At 40.3% G+C, this 16,296-nt stretch overlaps 1 protein-coding gene across 1 annotated transcript in view; it reads right to left on the bottom strand.

Moving 5' to 3' along the window:
* FNTA (farnesyltransferase, CAAX box, subunit alpha) overlaps positions 1 to 16,296 on the bottom strand; it is a gene marked incomplete at both ends in the record, with an annotated part of 41,988 nt that overhangs the window by 25,144 nt on the left and 548 nt on the right. The window contains 4 exon segments of the mRNA XM_080710265.1: positions 340 to 444; positions 7,040 to 7,154; positions 11,712 to 11,803; positions 11,805 to 11,857. Coding sequence (XP_080566391.1) covers positions 340 to 444; positions 7,040 to 7,154; positions 11,712 to 11,803; positions 11,805 to 11,857 — 365 coding nt within the window.

The raw sequence follows: 16,296 nt of genomic DNA, 5'->3' as shown, positions 1-16,296 counted from the left end.
TTATTTTTGAAACAGGGTCTCACTGAGTTGCAAGGGGCTTCACTAAGTAGCTGAGGCTGTCCATGAACTGCGATCCTCTGGTCTCCGCCTCCTGAATGCTGGGATTACAAGCGTGCGCCACCACGCCCAGCCTTATTATTTTGAAAAAGGGTCTCACTGAGTTGTGGAGGCCTCACTAAGTAGCAGAGGTGGCAGTATATCTGTGATCCTCCTGTCTCAGCCTCCAAAGCACTGGTATTATAAGCATGCACCCCCATGCCAGGCTCAAATAAAAAAATTCTGATTAGTGCACTACATACTGGCAAGCATTATTAGCAGAATGATATATTTCTATCTTACCAAACTTGATAGTTTTTGGGTTGTTCTTCAATTATTGCAGTAATGTAGTTCATTTCCTCATGTAAATCCTTTTGAAGTGACTTTAAGAGAACTCTCCGAAAATGCCTACAGCAAACATAAAGCACCCAAAGTCTTATTAATCCACAGCAGTTTCTCAGTAACAGTATTAAATAAAACTAAAAGATAGTAATACATTTAGACAAAATTTTGGTAGTTTTTCTATATAACCAATAATTTGACAACCTAAGTACTTATAGTTGTCCAAGATCAAACAACTCTGTGGTAATTGGAGAAATCAAGCATTTGATCTAAAAATAGTGAAAAGTAACACCTATGAAATAAAAGTAGATTTTTCTCAACCTTAAAAGAAATAAAAGATAAATAAATAAAGTATTAGCTGGGCATGGTGGTGCATGCTTGTAATCCCAACATTTGGGAGGCTGAGACAAGAGGATCATGGTTTGAGAACAGCCTCAGCTACTTAGAGAGGCCCTTTGCAACTCAGTGAGACCCTGTTTAAAAAATTAAAAAAGAATAAAAAATAGGGGTAGAGGTGTATATTGGAGATAGAATGCCCCTGGGTTCTACCCCCAGTATCACAAAAAATAAATAAGATATTACCATTAGGTAATATTCTGGTTAACTGTGTCCTATAATACAAATAATATTAAAAACATTATTTTCAGCCGGGCGTGGTGGCACACGCTTTTAATCCCAGCATTCGGGAGGCTGAGAGTGGAGGATCGCGGTTTGCTGACAGTCTCAGCTACTTAGTGAGCCCCCCCCCACCCCGCAACTTAGTGAGACCCTGTTTCAAAATAAAGAATGAAAATTAGGGCAGGGGTGTAGCTCAGAGATCAAATGCCCCTGGGTTCTACCCCCAGACCCGCAAAAAAAAAAAAAAAAGACATTTCTTTCCATATATGATACAGTTCGTATAAAATATTATTCCTATAAAGTTGTTGCGCTTTCAAAAACTGTGTGTGTGTGTGTGTGTGTGTGTGTGTGTGTGTGTGTGTGTGTGTGTGTTGCAGTACTGGGGATGGAACCCAAGGGCATTCCACCTACACCCCCAGCCCTATTTTTTTATTTTGAAACCAGGTCTCACTGAGTTGCAAAGGGCCGAATTAGCCAAGGCTGTCCATGATCCTCCAGTCATCCTCCCGAATGCTAGGATTACACGCGTACGTCACCATGCCTGGCTTTACTTTATTTCTTAAATCACTATCAAGTTTCAATTTCTGAAATTAAAAAGAAAGTGGAATCAAAACATTTTTATTTATTTGTTTTTTGGTGGTACTAGGGATTGAACACAGAGGCATTCTACCTCTGAGCTACAATCCAAACCTATTTTTTTTATTTTGATACAGAATCTTGCTAAACTGCTGAGACTGGCCTTGAACCTGCACTCCTCCTGTCTCAGCCTCCCAAGTACTGGGATTACAGGCATACAATACCATACTCAGCAGTCAGTAATTTTCTTGAAAGTTAAAAGAATGCATATTAGAGACATAAAACGAAGAAACATCATACCGAGGATTACAGTTAAACATAGTAAACCAAATAGATTCTCATTTTCTAACACAACCCTAGTAAAATGATAATAAAGCAATAAAGAAGATATAAATCTACAAGGAGGATAAGAGAATATCAACAGCAAAGGGAAGAGGTCAGGAAACTGTAAGTACACTGAAGTTTTTGTTGTTGTTGTTTTTTAGGTTTTTTTTGGTGGTACTAGGGGTGGAACCCAGAGGCTTTCTACCTCCAGGCTATACTCCCAGACCCATTTTATATTTTATTTGGAAACAGGGTCTCACTAAGTTGCTGAGAGCCTCACTAAGTAGCTGAGGCTGGCTTCGAACCTGTATGATCCTCCTGTCTCAGCCTCCCAAGCGCAGGGATTACAAGCAAGCACCACCACGCCCGGCTAGCACTCATAAGTTTTAAATGACTTAGAAAAACAGAATGTGAGCCAGAGGTGATGGTCCTTGCCTAAAATCCCAGTACTTATGAAGCTGAGGTAGAAGAATCACAAGTTCGAGGCCAGACAGGGCAATTTAGTAAGATCTTTTCTCAAAAAATAAAACATAAAAGGCCTCGGGATGTAGCTCAGAGCTAGAGCACTTTCCCTGGCATGCTCAAAGTACCTGGTTCAATCCCCAGCAGAGGAAAAAAAAAAAAAAAAAGAATGTATAATAGAACAATCTTTCAGGAAGGTTAAACAGAAGTACTAAGAGTCAAGAGAGGAGCTGGAAAAGAGTAAGGTCTACAGAAGGAATTCTTGGCAGCCAATTCTCTCCCCCCACCCTCAGTGGAGAGTTGGGACACAGTGACTTTATTTTCTAGAAATATCTAAAGCAGAAAGAGATATTAGACACTCTATAAGGCAGCGTGAATTAAAGAAGATATTTCAAAATATTGATATATAAGGCTGGGAAAAACAAAATAAGTCAGTGTCTATTTGAAATCATCTAGCAGAGTAAGATTTGCCCAAAAAACAAAAATAAAAAGGCTGGTATGCTCAACCAGGAGATTTCCCTACCAAATCCCCCTCTTACCCCCAAAACTGTGGCAGCCAACTGTATAGGCCTCAGGTAATAAATGAGATGAATCCTCTTTGAAGAAATACACTGCTTGAAAAGAGACCTAAATATATTGACATGAGAAGACTTGATATCTTCCCACTCAGTAAGTACACAGTGAAGTCCTCCAGCTGATAAACTCCACATTATCATATAGGACTATTTTTTTTTTTTTTTTTGCAATACTGGGGATGGAACCCAGGGGCATTCTACCTTCAAGTACCCCCAGCCCTATATTTTATTCTTTATTTTGAAATAGGGTCTCACCAAGTTGCCAAGGTTCTCACTAAGTAGCCGAGGCTGCCCGCAAACCTGGACCCTCCTGTCTCAGCCTCCCAAATGCTGAAATTACAAGCCTGCACCAATACACGGCTGGCCATATAGGACTTTTTTTTTTTTTTTTTTTTTTTTTGGTGATACTGGGGATAGAACCCAGGGGCATTCTACCTCCGAGCTACACACCTCTAGCCCTATTTTTTTTTTAAATGTTTTTATATTTTTGAAACAGGGTCTCATTGAGTTGCAAAGGGCCTAAGTAGCTGAGGCTGTCCAAGAACCACAATCCTCTGGTCTCAGCCTCTCAAATGCTAGGAATTACAAGCTTGCGCCACCACGCCTGGCTATATAGGACTTCTAATGAGGTTTTCCCTATGGCTTTAGTAGAAGTATGAAGAGAAAGCCAAGAAGTACCAACTTTGGTTGTTTTTATAATTTTTTTGTGTGTGGTATTATGGATTGAACCCAGAGATATTCTACCTCTGAGATACATGCTCAGTCCTGTTTTATTTTTATTTATTTACTTTTATTTATTTATATTTATTTATTATTTTGTGGTACTGGGGATGGAACCCAGGGGCATTCTACCTCCAAGCTAGACGTCCAGCCCTATTTTTTATTCTTTTTTTTTTTTCTTTTTTTTTCTTTTCTTGGTACCAGGGATGGAACCCAGGGGCATTGTACCTATGAGCTACACCCCCAGCCCTAGTTTTTGGTATTTTTATTTTTGAAACAGGGTCTCACTGAGTTGTGAAAGCCTCCCTAAGTACCTGAGGTTACCCACAAACCATGATTCTCTGGTCTCTGCCTCCTGAATACTGAGATTACAATCATGCACCACCACGCCCAGCCTATTCTTTTATTTTTTGAAACAGGGTCCCATTGAGTTGCAGAGAGCCTCACCAAGTATCTGAGAACCATGATCCTCCTGTCTCAGCCACTCAAATGCTGGGATTAGAAGCATGCACCACCATTTCCAGCTTTTTTTTTTTTTTTTCAAACAGGGTCTCATTAAGTTGTAGAAGGCCTCTCTAAGTAGCTGAGGCTGGATGCAAAAAATCTGCAATCCTCCTGTCTCAGCCTCCCAAGAACTAGGATTATAAGCGTGCACCACCAAGCCCAGCTCCAAGATCCTATTTTAAAAAGAATACTCCAGCCGGGCGTGGTGGCGCACGCTTGTAATCCCCGCACTTGGGAGGCGGAGACAGGAGGATCGCGCAGGTTCGAAGCCAGTCTCGCGCGCTGGCTTAGGAGACCCTGTTTCTAAATAAAAATATAAAAATAGGTCTGGGAGTGTAGCCCAGAGGTAGAAGGGCTTCCAGGAACCCCAGTACCACCAAAAAAAAAAAAAAAGAATACTCCATTTGGGAGGCTGAGACAGAAAGACTGCACATTCAAGGAACAGCCTCAGCAACCTAGTAAGACTCTCAGCAACCTAGTGAGACTGTTTAAAAAAGAAAATAAAAGATAAAACAGATAAAACCAGGCATGGTGGTGCACACTTGTAATCCCAGCATTTAGGAGGCTGAGACAGGAGGATTGTGGCTCGCAGACAGCCTCAGCTACTTAGTGAGGCCCTCTGCAACTCAGTGAGACCCTGTTTCAAAGTATAGAATAAGAAAATAGGGCTGGGTATAGCTTGGAGGTAGAATACCCCTGAATTCCAGGACTGCAAAAAAAAAGAAAAAAGAAAGAAAAAGATAAAAAAAGACCTGGAGGTGTAGCTCGAAGGTAGAATGTCTCTAGGTTCATTCTCTAATATTAAAGAAAAAAGAAAAGAGAGCTAGTAGTGGTGGAATATGCCTGTAATTCCAGTATATGGGAGGCTGAGACAGGAAGATTGCAGGTTTGAGGATAGCCTCAGCAAATAGTAAAACTCGTCAATGTAGCAGGACCTATTCCAAAAATAAAAATAAAAAATAGGACTGGGGGTGTTTCTTGGAGGTAGAATGTCCTGGGTTCAATTCATAATACCACCACCACCACCCCAAAAAAAAGAGAGGAAGAGAGAGAATACCTCCGGGCTATACTCCCAGACCTATTTTATATTGTATTTGGAAACAGGGTCTTACTAAGTTGCTGAGAGCCTCACTAAGTAGCTGAGGCTGGTTCAAACTTGTGTGATCCTCCCGTCTCAGCCTCCCAAGCGTGAGGATTACAAGCGTGCGCCACCATGCCTGGCTAGTATATTCTTAAGAATCTATATATTCCAGTATATCAAGCTGACTTTTCAGAACAAAATAATAAGATGCCCTCCCCCCTTTATTTTTATGGTACCAGGAACTGAACCCATGATTCTACCTCTAAACTGTACCCCAAATCCTATTTTATTTCAAAACAGGATCCTGCTGAATTGCTAGGGTCTCTAAATTGCTGAAGCTGGCTCCAACCTAAAGTACTAGGATTACAGGTGTGCACCATCATACCTGGCAAGATGCTCCCTTTGATATTCTAAGGTTTAAAGACTATTAAACACAAGGGATTATTAGTTTACAGCATAAAAAGTATTGGTTAAGCTGAGCATGGTGGCACATGCTTATAATCCCAGCATTTGGGAGGCTGAGACAGGAGGATCGCGGTTCGTGGACAGTCTCAGCTACTTAGTGAGGCCCTTCACAACTCAGTGAGACCATGTTTCAAAATAAAGAATAAAAAATAGGGCAGGGGATATAGCTCGGATGTCAGATGCATCTGGGCTCCATTCCCATACTCACACACACAAAAATAAATAAATAAAAAAGAATGGGAACAAATCTACCATTCGATCCAGCAATACCACTTCTGGCTATCTACCCAAAAGGAAGGAAACCAAACTACCAAACTAATGAATGTGTATCTATGTTCATAGCTTCACAATTCACCATAGTCAAACTATGGAACCAGCCAAGATGTTCATCAACAGATGAATGGATTACAAAACTGTGGGATATGTACACAATGGAATTTTACTCAGCCATAAAAAAAATACAATTGCGGTATTTTCAGGGAAATGGATGGATCTTGAGGACATTATGCTAAGCGAGATTAGTCAGTCACAAAAAGTAAGGAATCAATGCTTTCCCTGATATGTGAAAGCTAAGGTGAAAGAGGTCATAGGAGGAACTCCAGGTGAAAAAAGAGATCCTATAGAGGAGCAAATAAGGCAACCTAACTGTGGGGATGGGAGGTGGAGAGAGGGAAACGCTTTAAAACACACGATATACTTATTCATATTGTAGTCAACCATTAAGCCAAGCATGGGAGGGAGAAATGGGGAGAAAATGGGGTGGGGACTGTGTGGGGGCTGGCTGGCTGATGTGTGCATTTAAGTCTACACAATTTTTTTTGCTTCATCATGATGTATAAATACAATGCACCAATAAAATTTAAAAAAAAAAAAAAAGTATAGCCTGGGCAATATAGTGAGACCTTGACTTAAACAAGAAAAAAAAAAAAAGATGGCTAAGAGTATTTGCTTCTGGGGAATGGGACTCTGGTAGGGGAGCAGAGATTATTTATCCTTCAGTCTCTGACATCTAAACCTTTCTGTGAGTTATTATCTTGATAAAATTAAAATTCAGTTAAAAAAAAGTTACAAGAATTAAAACAGGAGACAGGTTAGCAAGAAATATTAATGAGCCAGACGTGGCGACGCACACTTGTAATCCCAGCATTCAGGAGGCTGAGACCAGAGGATCGTGGTCCTCGGACAGCCTCAGCTAGTTAGGCCCTCTGCAACTTAGTGAGACCCTGTTTCAAAATAAAGAATAAAAAATAGGGCTGGGGGTCAAATACCTCTGGGTTCCGTCCCCAGACCCAGAAAAAAAAAAAAAAAAGAAATATTAATGATGCATATTACTTACCACACTGTATAGTTGGCTGCATTTAACTCAATAGCATCCTGGGTGAGCTTAAAGGCTCGCTCACTTCTTTCATCACGCTGCAGAACAGCTCGAAAATAATCATAAACATCTCTAACTGGAGAGAGAGCACACAAGTGCATTAGGACTTCTTTTTTAAAATTAACACTATAAAAGTTGTTATACTTATGTAAAAATATTTTATTTGTATCCATATCATTTGTACCAATAAGCAAAACAGAGCCAAAAATTGTGGTCACAACCCTGACATACTCAGTGTCACAGGCACAACACAAAGGCAACAACAGGTCTAGCCACATTTTTGCTTATGTGTACTGGTTAATATCAAAATGAACAGGTCTAACCACATTTACTGCTTATGTGTATTGGTTAATATCAAAATGGAACTCTCTGGAAGACCTTATGCAAAATTAAGAATATAAATTAAAACATATTCATGTAGGTTTTTATTTTTTTAATTTAATTAATTAATTTATTTTTTGGTGGTACTGGGAATGGAATCCAGAGTCATTCTACCTCTGAACTACACCCCCAGCCCTATTTTTTATTCTTTTGAAACAGGGTTTCACTAAGTAGCTGAGGCCGGCGTAAACCACAATCCTGTCTCAGCCCCCAAGTGTTGGGATTACAAAGCGTGCGCCATTGTGCCTGGCTTATTCTTTTTTTGAAACAGGGTCTCACTAAGTTGCAGAGGGCCTCACTAAGTAGCTGAGGCAGGCTGCAAACCTGCAGCCCTCCTATCTCAGTCTCCTAAGTACTGGAATTATAAGCATGCACCACAACTGGCTCCCAAAAAGTTCTCTTTTCTTTTTGACATGAGTCTCACTATTTGTGGAGGCTGACCACAGGTTTGAAGCCCCTCAGCACTTGGGGAGACCCTTAGCAACTGAGCAAGACTCTGTTTCAAATTAAAAAATAAAATAGGGTTGAGGGCGTAGCTCAGAGGTAGAATGGCCCTGTGTTTAATCCCTGAAATCCTCCCTTCCCACCCCCAAAATAAATAAGTAAATAAATAAGTAGTTACTACCACTAGCTCCATTTATCTTTTTGTATAGGTGGAAAGAATGGTACAGAGGTTAAATAACTTGGTCCAAGGTAAAAGAACGAGTAAAATGGTAAAGTGAGAATTTGAACCAAGTGGTCTGGCTCTAAAGTCTGTGCTCTTAACCTCCAAGCACTTATCAGGTCATGACATGTACCAGAGTCAATCTAGAATATATAATTAGAAGCAGCACTGCCAAGTTCTAAGGTTGAAACGTTTTTCAGTTTCGGTGTTACCACATGCTTTCCAAAATGGCTAAACACATCAAAACTGCCATCTACCATGCAGGAATCAAGAGTTCATTGTTGCCATCTAGTTCACCTTGAACAATGACATGCTCATTTTAATTTTTGTACCTTTCATTCCTAACGTTAATCAACTTTTCCATCTGTATAATGGCCGACAGAATTTGCTTTTCTGTGAATTGCCAGTTCATTGCTTTCTCCATATTGTGACCCAACTGTTAAGTCTTCCTATCCTTTTGTAGGAATTCCTGTTTAATATGGTATATATTTTCCCAAATAAACTAATTTTGATGTTTCCCCTAATAATTTACTTATTTAGTGTTTGTGTGTATAGTTTGAGGACTGAACCAAGGAGCATCCTCTGAGCTACACCCCTGGTTCTTTTTTATTTTGAGATGGAGACTCACTAAGTTGCAGAGGAACTCACTAAATTACTGAGGCTGGCCTTAAACTGGTCCTCTTGTCTCAGCCTGCCAAGTATGGGATTACAGGCATGCACTACCACATCCAGTACCCAGCAATTTCTGCTAGGTAAAATCTACCTGTATTTTCCTTTGTGGTTTCTAACCATAGCATACCTAAAAATTTAACATGTTAACTTTATACCCTACAAAAATGTTAATACTTTACCCTGAATGAGAAAGTATAATTGTATCACTTTCCCCTACATTTTTATTTCAGATGCTTAGGAATCTGAAAAAGTTGTGGTTTACATTTCTGTGATCGTTAGTAAGGTTAACATTTCTTCACAAGTATTTCTATTTCTTCTAGCGAATTATCTCTTTATAGATAGTACCTCTCAAATATGAAAAGTTTCGCATTTTTAATATATTGTGATCTTTTCCTGAATAAAATCTGAGTTTATATTTAGTCTAAGAATACTTTCTCAAGCTGGGTGTGGTGGTGCACGCCTATAATACCAGTACTTGAGAGGTTGAGACAAGAAGATCACAAGTTTGTGCCAGCCTCAGCTACTTAGTGAGGCCCTCTGAAACTTGGTGAGATTTTGTTTTAAAAATAAAGAATAGCCAGGCGTGGTGGCACACGCTTGTAATCCCAGCATTCGGGAGGCTGAGACCGGAGCATCGCGGTTTGCGGACAGCCTCAGCTACTTAGTGAGGCCCTCCGCAACTCAGTGAGACCCGGTTTCAAAATAAAGAATAAAAAATAGGGCAGGGATGTAGCTCAGAGATAGAATGCCCCTGGGTTCCATCCCCAAACCCGCAATAAATAAATAAATAAATAAATAAATAAATAAATAAATAAATAAAGAATAAACCCAGGCATGGTGGTGCACGCTTGTAATCCCAGCATTTTGGGGGCTGACACAGGAGGATCACAGTTCACAGCCAGCCTCAGCTACTTAGGCCCTTTGCAATTCAGTGAAACCTTGTTTCAAAATAAAGAATAAAAAATAGGGGTGGGGGTGTCACTCAGCAGTAGAATGTCCCTGGGCTCCATCTCCAATACCAAAAAAAAAAAAAAAAAAAAAAGAATAAAAAATATAGCTGGGAGTATAGCTTAGACATAGAATGCCCCTGGGTTCCATTCCCAGTACAAAAATAAAAATTAAAAAAACCAACTTTCTACCCCCCTAATTAAAGATTTTCTCATCTATCTGCCTCACTAAATTGCTGAGGCTGGTTACAACCCACTGATCCTCCTGTCTCAGTCTGGGATTATTATTATTTTGGGGAGGGGTACTGAGGATTGAATATAGAGATATAGAGCCTTCTACCTCCAAGCTACACCATCAGCCCCTTTTTATATTTTTTTATTCTGAGCCCGGCGTGGTGGCGCACATTTGTAATCCCAGCATTTGGGAGGCTGAGACAGGAGCATAACAGTTCAAGGCCACCTCAGCTACTTAGTGAGGCCTTTGCAACTTAGTGAGACCCTGTTTCAAAATAAAGAATAAAAAATAGGGTTGGGGGTGTCACTCAGAGGTAGAATTCCCCTGGGTTTCAATTTCAGTACAAAAAAAAAAAAAAAAATCTGAAACAGGGTCTTGCTAAATTGCTGAGGCTGGCCTTAAACCTGTGATCCTCCTATCTCAGTCTCCCAAGTACTGGGATTACAGGACTACACCAGCAAGCCTGGCTTTTTTTTTGAAATATGGTCTCACTAAACTGCTAAGGCTATCCTCAAACCCCGATATCTTCTTGTCTCAACCTCCCAAGTGTTGAGATTACAGGCCTGGCCACCATGCCTGGCCTGATGATTTATTTTTAATCCTTATTAACCTATTTATTTCTATCTAGTTCTACATGTTAATTATTAATTTCAGCACTGTATTTTCATATTTGATGATGGGAAACCTTCACACCACTATTTCTCCTACAAACAGTTCTTACAATTATTGCATTATCAGCAAATATACACTTTTAGTAAAAGAATAAAGATCTAGCTGGGCAAAGTGGCACACACCTGTTACCCCAGTACTTGGGAGGCAGAGAAAGAGATTGCAGGTTTGAGGCTGGCGTGATCAACTTAGCAAGACCCTTAGCAATTTAGTAAGTCCCTGTTTCAAGAGGGGTATAGCTCTTGGATAGAATGCCCCTGCAGTCAATCTCTGGTACATAAACCCCCCAACAAAGAGAAAAGATCCTAGGTAACAAAGCCTGAACTGGGAAAAAAAAATACACACAAAAAAAAATTACAAAACTAGTACTTCTATTTTATTCCTTTACCCTTGCCTAGGACAACTCACATTTGCCTTTCAATTTACACAGCATTCTGACATTCACTAGGAAAGAATGATACTCTGTCACAGAAAATAACCACTCATTTTAATATCAGCAAAAATATTCCAAGGAGCCTAAAACTTTAAAGTGCTGATGTTTCAACAAAGTTATTTCTAAATAAAACAGTAACCCATTTGTTATCCCTACATGCAGATTAAACAGCAAATAAAAAGCACAGTCACATAGTAGTTATGTATTATAATGTAACATTCATTACTTAGAATATCCCCATTCTCTGGGCAAAACAAAACTTAATTATAAAAATAAATTGCAGCCGGGAGTGGTGGGCACCCTTGTAATCCCCGCGCTTGGGAGGCGGAGACAGGAGGATCGCGCAGGTTCGAAGCCAGCCGCGCTGGCTTAAGAGACCCTGTTTCCAAATAAAAATATAAAACAGGTCTGGGAGGGTAGCCCGGAGGTAGAAGGGTTTCCAGGAACCTCAGTACCACCAAAATAAATAAATAAACAAACAAATAAATAGCAAAAAAAGCAAAACTAACTCATCCTAAGTAATTCAGATCCTTATTATACAAAAATGAGTCATCTATCTTGCTACACAGTTGTAATTCTAACTTTATTACCAAGTATTACTTACAGATACTTCCTAATAAAAATAAACTCACATTTTTCACTGTAGATAATCTGGACCACTGGATTGGGACCATCATTCTGTGGCACTGGATCTATATCCGCCCATTCTGCTCTGTCCCTGAAAATAGATATTTTGCTCAGTGATTACATTCAAACATATTAGAGGGGAAAAAAAAATCTGTGTTTCTAATGATAACAAGTCGGGCATGGTGGCACATGCTTGTAATCCAAGTATTCAGGAGGCTAAGACCAGAGGATTATGGTTCGCGGACAGGCTCAGTTTAGTGAGGATCTATGGAACTCAGTGAGACCCTGTTTCAAAATAAAGAATAAAAAATAGGGCAGGGGGTATAGCTTGGAGGTCAAATGTCCCTGAGTTCCATTCCCAAACTCACAAAAAATAAAAAAATAAAATAAAGATGGCAGCAATAACATTAATGTTAGTATCTCAGAGATCTTAATGTAATCATGATTAAAACCAGTGGCCTCTGAACTACACCTACAGCCCTGTTTTTATTATTTTTTAATTTTAAAACAGGGTTTCATTAAGTTGCAGAGGACCTTGCTAAATTACTGTGGCTGGCCTTGTACCTGGGATTATCCTGTTTTAGCCTCCCAAGTACTGGGATTACAGGCATGGACCACCACTACTGGCTGATCAATCAAGTTTTGCTACTTTGCTTTACACATTTATCTTTTTTTTTGCTAAGGCTGACTTGGAACCTGTGATCCTCCTGTCTCTGCCTCTCAAGTACTGATAGTACACACATGTGCCACCATGCCTGGCTACACATTAAACTTTTTTGTGTGGGTCTGGGATGGAACCCAGGGGCATTCGACCTCCAAAGCTACACCCCCTGCCCTATTTTTTATTCTTTATTTTGAAACCGGGTCTCACTTAGTTGCAGAGGGCTTCACTAAGTACCTGAGGCTGACCGGAACCGCAATCCTCCAGTCTCTGCCTCCCAAATGCTGGGATTACAAGCGTGAGCCACCACACCCGGCTCACATTAAACTTTTAAAGTAAAATTAAGCTGGGCATGGTGACTCACACCTGTAATCCTAGTATTTAAGAGGATGGGACAGGAGGATCACAGGTTCAAAGCCAGTCTCCACAACTCAGTAAGGATCTCAGCAACCTAGTGAGACCCTGTTTCCAAATAAGAAATAAAAAATAGAGCCAAGGGTATAGCTTGGAGCAGAATGACACTGGGTTCTATCCGCAGGAAACCCCATCCCCTGCCCCTAAATAGAGCAAGGAGTGCAGTTCAGAGGCAGAATGCCCCTGGGTTCAATCTCGACTACCACGAGAAAAAAAAAAGTAAAATTAAAATAAAAACAATCTGAAGTCTTAAAGGTTCATCAATCAACAGTTGTCAAACTTAAAAGTTTTATAAGTGACAAAAAAATGCTCTTGGACAAGTTTCAACTCAGAAGTCAATCTCACTCATAAAATAGTAAACTCTTTTTAATATGAAAATTTATTTAGTGTTATGCGCGCGCACGTGTGTGTGTGGGGGGGGGGGTACTGGGGGTGGAACCCAGGGGCTTTTCTACCTCCAGGCTATACTCCCAGACCTATTTTATACTTTGTTTGGAAACAGGGTCTAAGTTGCTGAGAGGCTCACTAAGAGCTGAGGCTGGCTTTGAACCTGTGCCATCCTCCTGTCTTAGCCTCTCAAGGGCTGGGATTACAAGTGTGTGCCACCATGCCTAGCTCTATTAAACTCTAGAGTAAGTCAGCATTTAAAATATTCTGAATTATACCAACATTTTAAGTAGCTGAGGTTGGCCACAATGAGACCAACATTTTAAAATCAAAGTAAGAGCTGGGCATGGTGTTGTACATTTGTAATCCCAGTACTTGGGAGGCTAAGACAGGAGGATTATAGGTTCATGGTCAGCCTCCGGTACTAAGCCACAACTTAGTGAGACCTTGTTCCAAAATAAAAAATAAAATAAGTCTGAGGGTATAGCACAGAGGTAAAATGCCTCTGGGTTCAATCCCCAGTACTGCCAAAAAAAAAAAAAAAAGTGGGTGTGGTACTACATGCTTTTAATCTTAGTACTTGCGAGTTGAGACAAGAGAATCATTTAGACTGTTTTAAAATAAAGAATAAAAAAAATCAGGCTGGGGGTGGAGCTCAGAGGAAGAATGCCCTGAGTTCAATTCCCAGTACTGCAAAAGAAAGAAAAGAAAAGAAAAGAAAAGAAAAGAAAAGAAAAGAAAAGAAAAGAAAGAAAGAAAGAAAGAAAGAAGTACTTGATTTATTGTGTCCTGTAGAGGTGGCCCAGTATTGTGTCCTGGAGAGCAGGCTCAAACAGGCATGGTTGTGCACACCTGTAATCCCAGTGTTAGGGAAGAGACAGGAAGATCACAGGCTCAAGGCCACTCTCAGCAACTTAGTGATGCTCTCAAGACCCTGTTTATTTTTTCTCTTTTTTTTTTTTCTGGAGACTCTCATTCTTTTCTTTTCTCCCTCCCCTCCTTCCTTCCTTTCCTTCTTCTGATCTATATTCCAAAACTTATTTTATTAGGTCTTGGAGTACTAAGACCTAGCAAGCACTGGAATTACAAGCATTTGCCATCACACCTGGTTAAGAGATCTTGTTTAAAAATAGAAAGTAAAATGGGCTAGGGAGGTGTAGATTGGAAGTAAAATGCCCCTGGGTGCAATGTCAAATACAAAAAGAGATGGAGAGGAGGCTGAGACAGGAGGATCCAGGTTTGCCAACAGTCTCAACTACTTAGTGAGGCCCTCTGCAACTTAATGAAACTCATTTATTCTATTCTTTATTTTGAAACCTGTCCTGTTTCAAAATAAAGAATAGAATAAAAAGTTGGGTTGGGGGTGTAGCTCGAAGATAGAATGCCCCTGGGTTCAATCCCAGCACCACAAAGAGAGAGAGAGAGAGAGAAAGACACACACACACACACACACACACACACACACACACACCCCAGCGCAGGCTTTAGTGCTGGGGAAGGAGCAACAGGTGAGAGCAGGCTCCACAGTCTACCCAAGATGGGCTATTCTTAGCTCTAGCATTTACTAGCTGTGTGACCTTTAAAAAAGGTATTTAGAATCTCTCAAATTGTTTCTTCATAAAATGAAGGTAACATTACCAATCAACCTTAGCTGCCTGTTTTGAGAAATAAATGAGATGTTATTAAGATATGCATAGCATTGGGAGGCTGAGACCAGAGGATCACTGTTTGCGGACAGCCTCAGCTACTTAGTGAGGCCGCAACTTAGCAAGACCCTGTTTCAAAATAAAGAATAAAAAATAGAGCAGGGCATGTAGCTCGGAAGTTGAATGCCCCTGGGTTCCAGCCCCAGCCCTGAAAAAAAAAAAATTCATATGGTCGCATTCAGAAATATACTCATAGCCGGGCCTGTGTTTGTGTGTGTGGTCCTGGGGGTGGAACCCAGAGGCTTTCTACCTTCTGGCTATACTCCCAGACTTATTTTATATTTTATTTGTAGCTGAGGCTGGCTTCGAACCTGTGCAATCCTCCTGTCTCAGCCTCCCAAGCGCAGGGATTACAAATGTGCGCCACCACGCCCGGCTATATACTCATTATTAATGCTAAAGTAATATAGTGACAACAGCTGCTCAAAAAATTTCCATGTGAAATGCAGTGTGATCAAATTAATTTTTTAATTCTAATAAATTCTATTTTATTAGAATTTAATTCTGAGGTACACTCTCAGCCCTATTTAATATTTTATTTTGAAAGAGTCTAGCTGGGCGTGTAATTCCAGCATTCAGGAGGCTGAGACCGAAGGATTGCGGTTTGCAGACAGCCTCAGCTACTTAGTGAGGCCCTCCACAACTTAGCGAGACCCTGTTTCAAAATAAAGACTAAATAAATAGGGCAGGGATTGTAGTTTGGAGGTCGAATGTCTCTGGGTTCCACTCTCAAGACCCGCAAAAAAAAAGAAAAAAAAAAAAAAAAGGAAAGAAAGTCTGAGAAAGTCTAAGTTACAGAGAGTTTCATTAAATTGTTGAGGCTGGTCACAAACCTGCGATCCTCCTGTCTCTGAGAAAGTCTAAGTTACAGAGAGTTTCATTAAATTGTTGAGGCTGGTCACAAACCTGCGATCCTCCTGTCTCAGCCTCCTAACTATTGGGATGTTGGGCCCGTGCCACCAAGCCTGGCTGACCAAATTTACTTTGCTCTTTTACTTATATTAATTTTCCTTTCACCCAGTCTTTATTTACTTCTCCAAAACTGACCCGCTGTTTGACAACAGAGTCCCATGGCATAGACAATCTTGAAATTGTGTCCCTCATACAAAAAATAGAGGGGGAAACAGCTTGGTATGTGAAACTTAGAGCCTAAGGGAATGGCACGAGAAAAGTAAGACTATCATTTAGTCACTGGAAAATCAAACCCATGCCATGAAGAAATGTGTATTCACAAATTATTCTGCCTTGAAGATTATAGAAACGCCACAATCAGTTGAGATCGGTATATCTCAAACAAAAATCCTCTGGGTAGTGACTTTCACTCATTCATAAAAACAAGGCAAAGAGGCCACCTAACGGGGTTAGGCAGAACTACAGAAGTGAAGCATAAAGACTTTTTGATCGTCTCTGCCGCTTTTCCAG

The sequence above is a fragment of the Muscardinus avellanarius genome, assembly GCF_963383645.1.
Source record: "Muscardinus avellanarius genome assembly, chromosome: 14".
In the NCBI taxonomy this organism is placed as follows: domain Eukaryota; kingdom Metazoa; phylum Chordata; class Mammalia; order Rodentia; family Gliridae; genus Muscardinus; species Muscardinus avellanarius.
The sequence above is the reverse complement of the archived record's forward strand: the minus strand, read 5'-3'. Positions and strand labels throughout refer to the sequence as shown.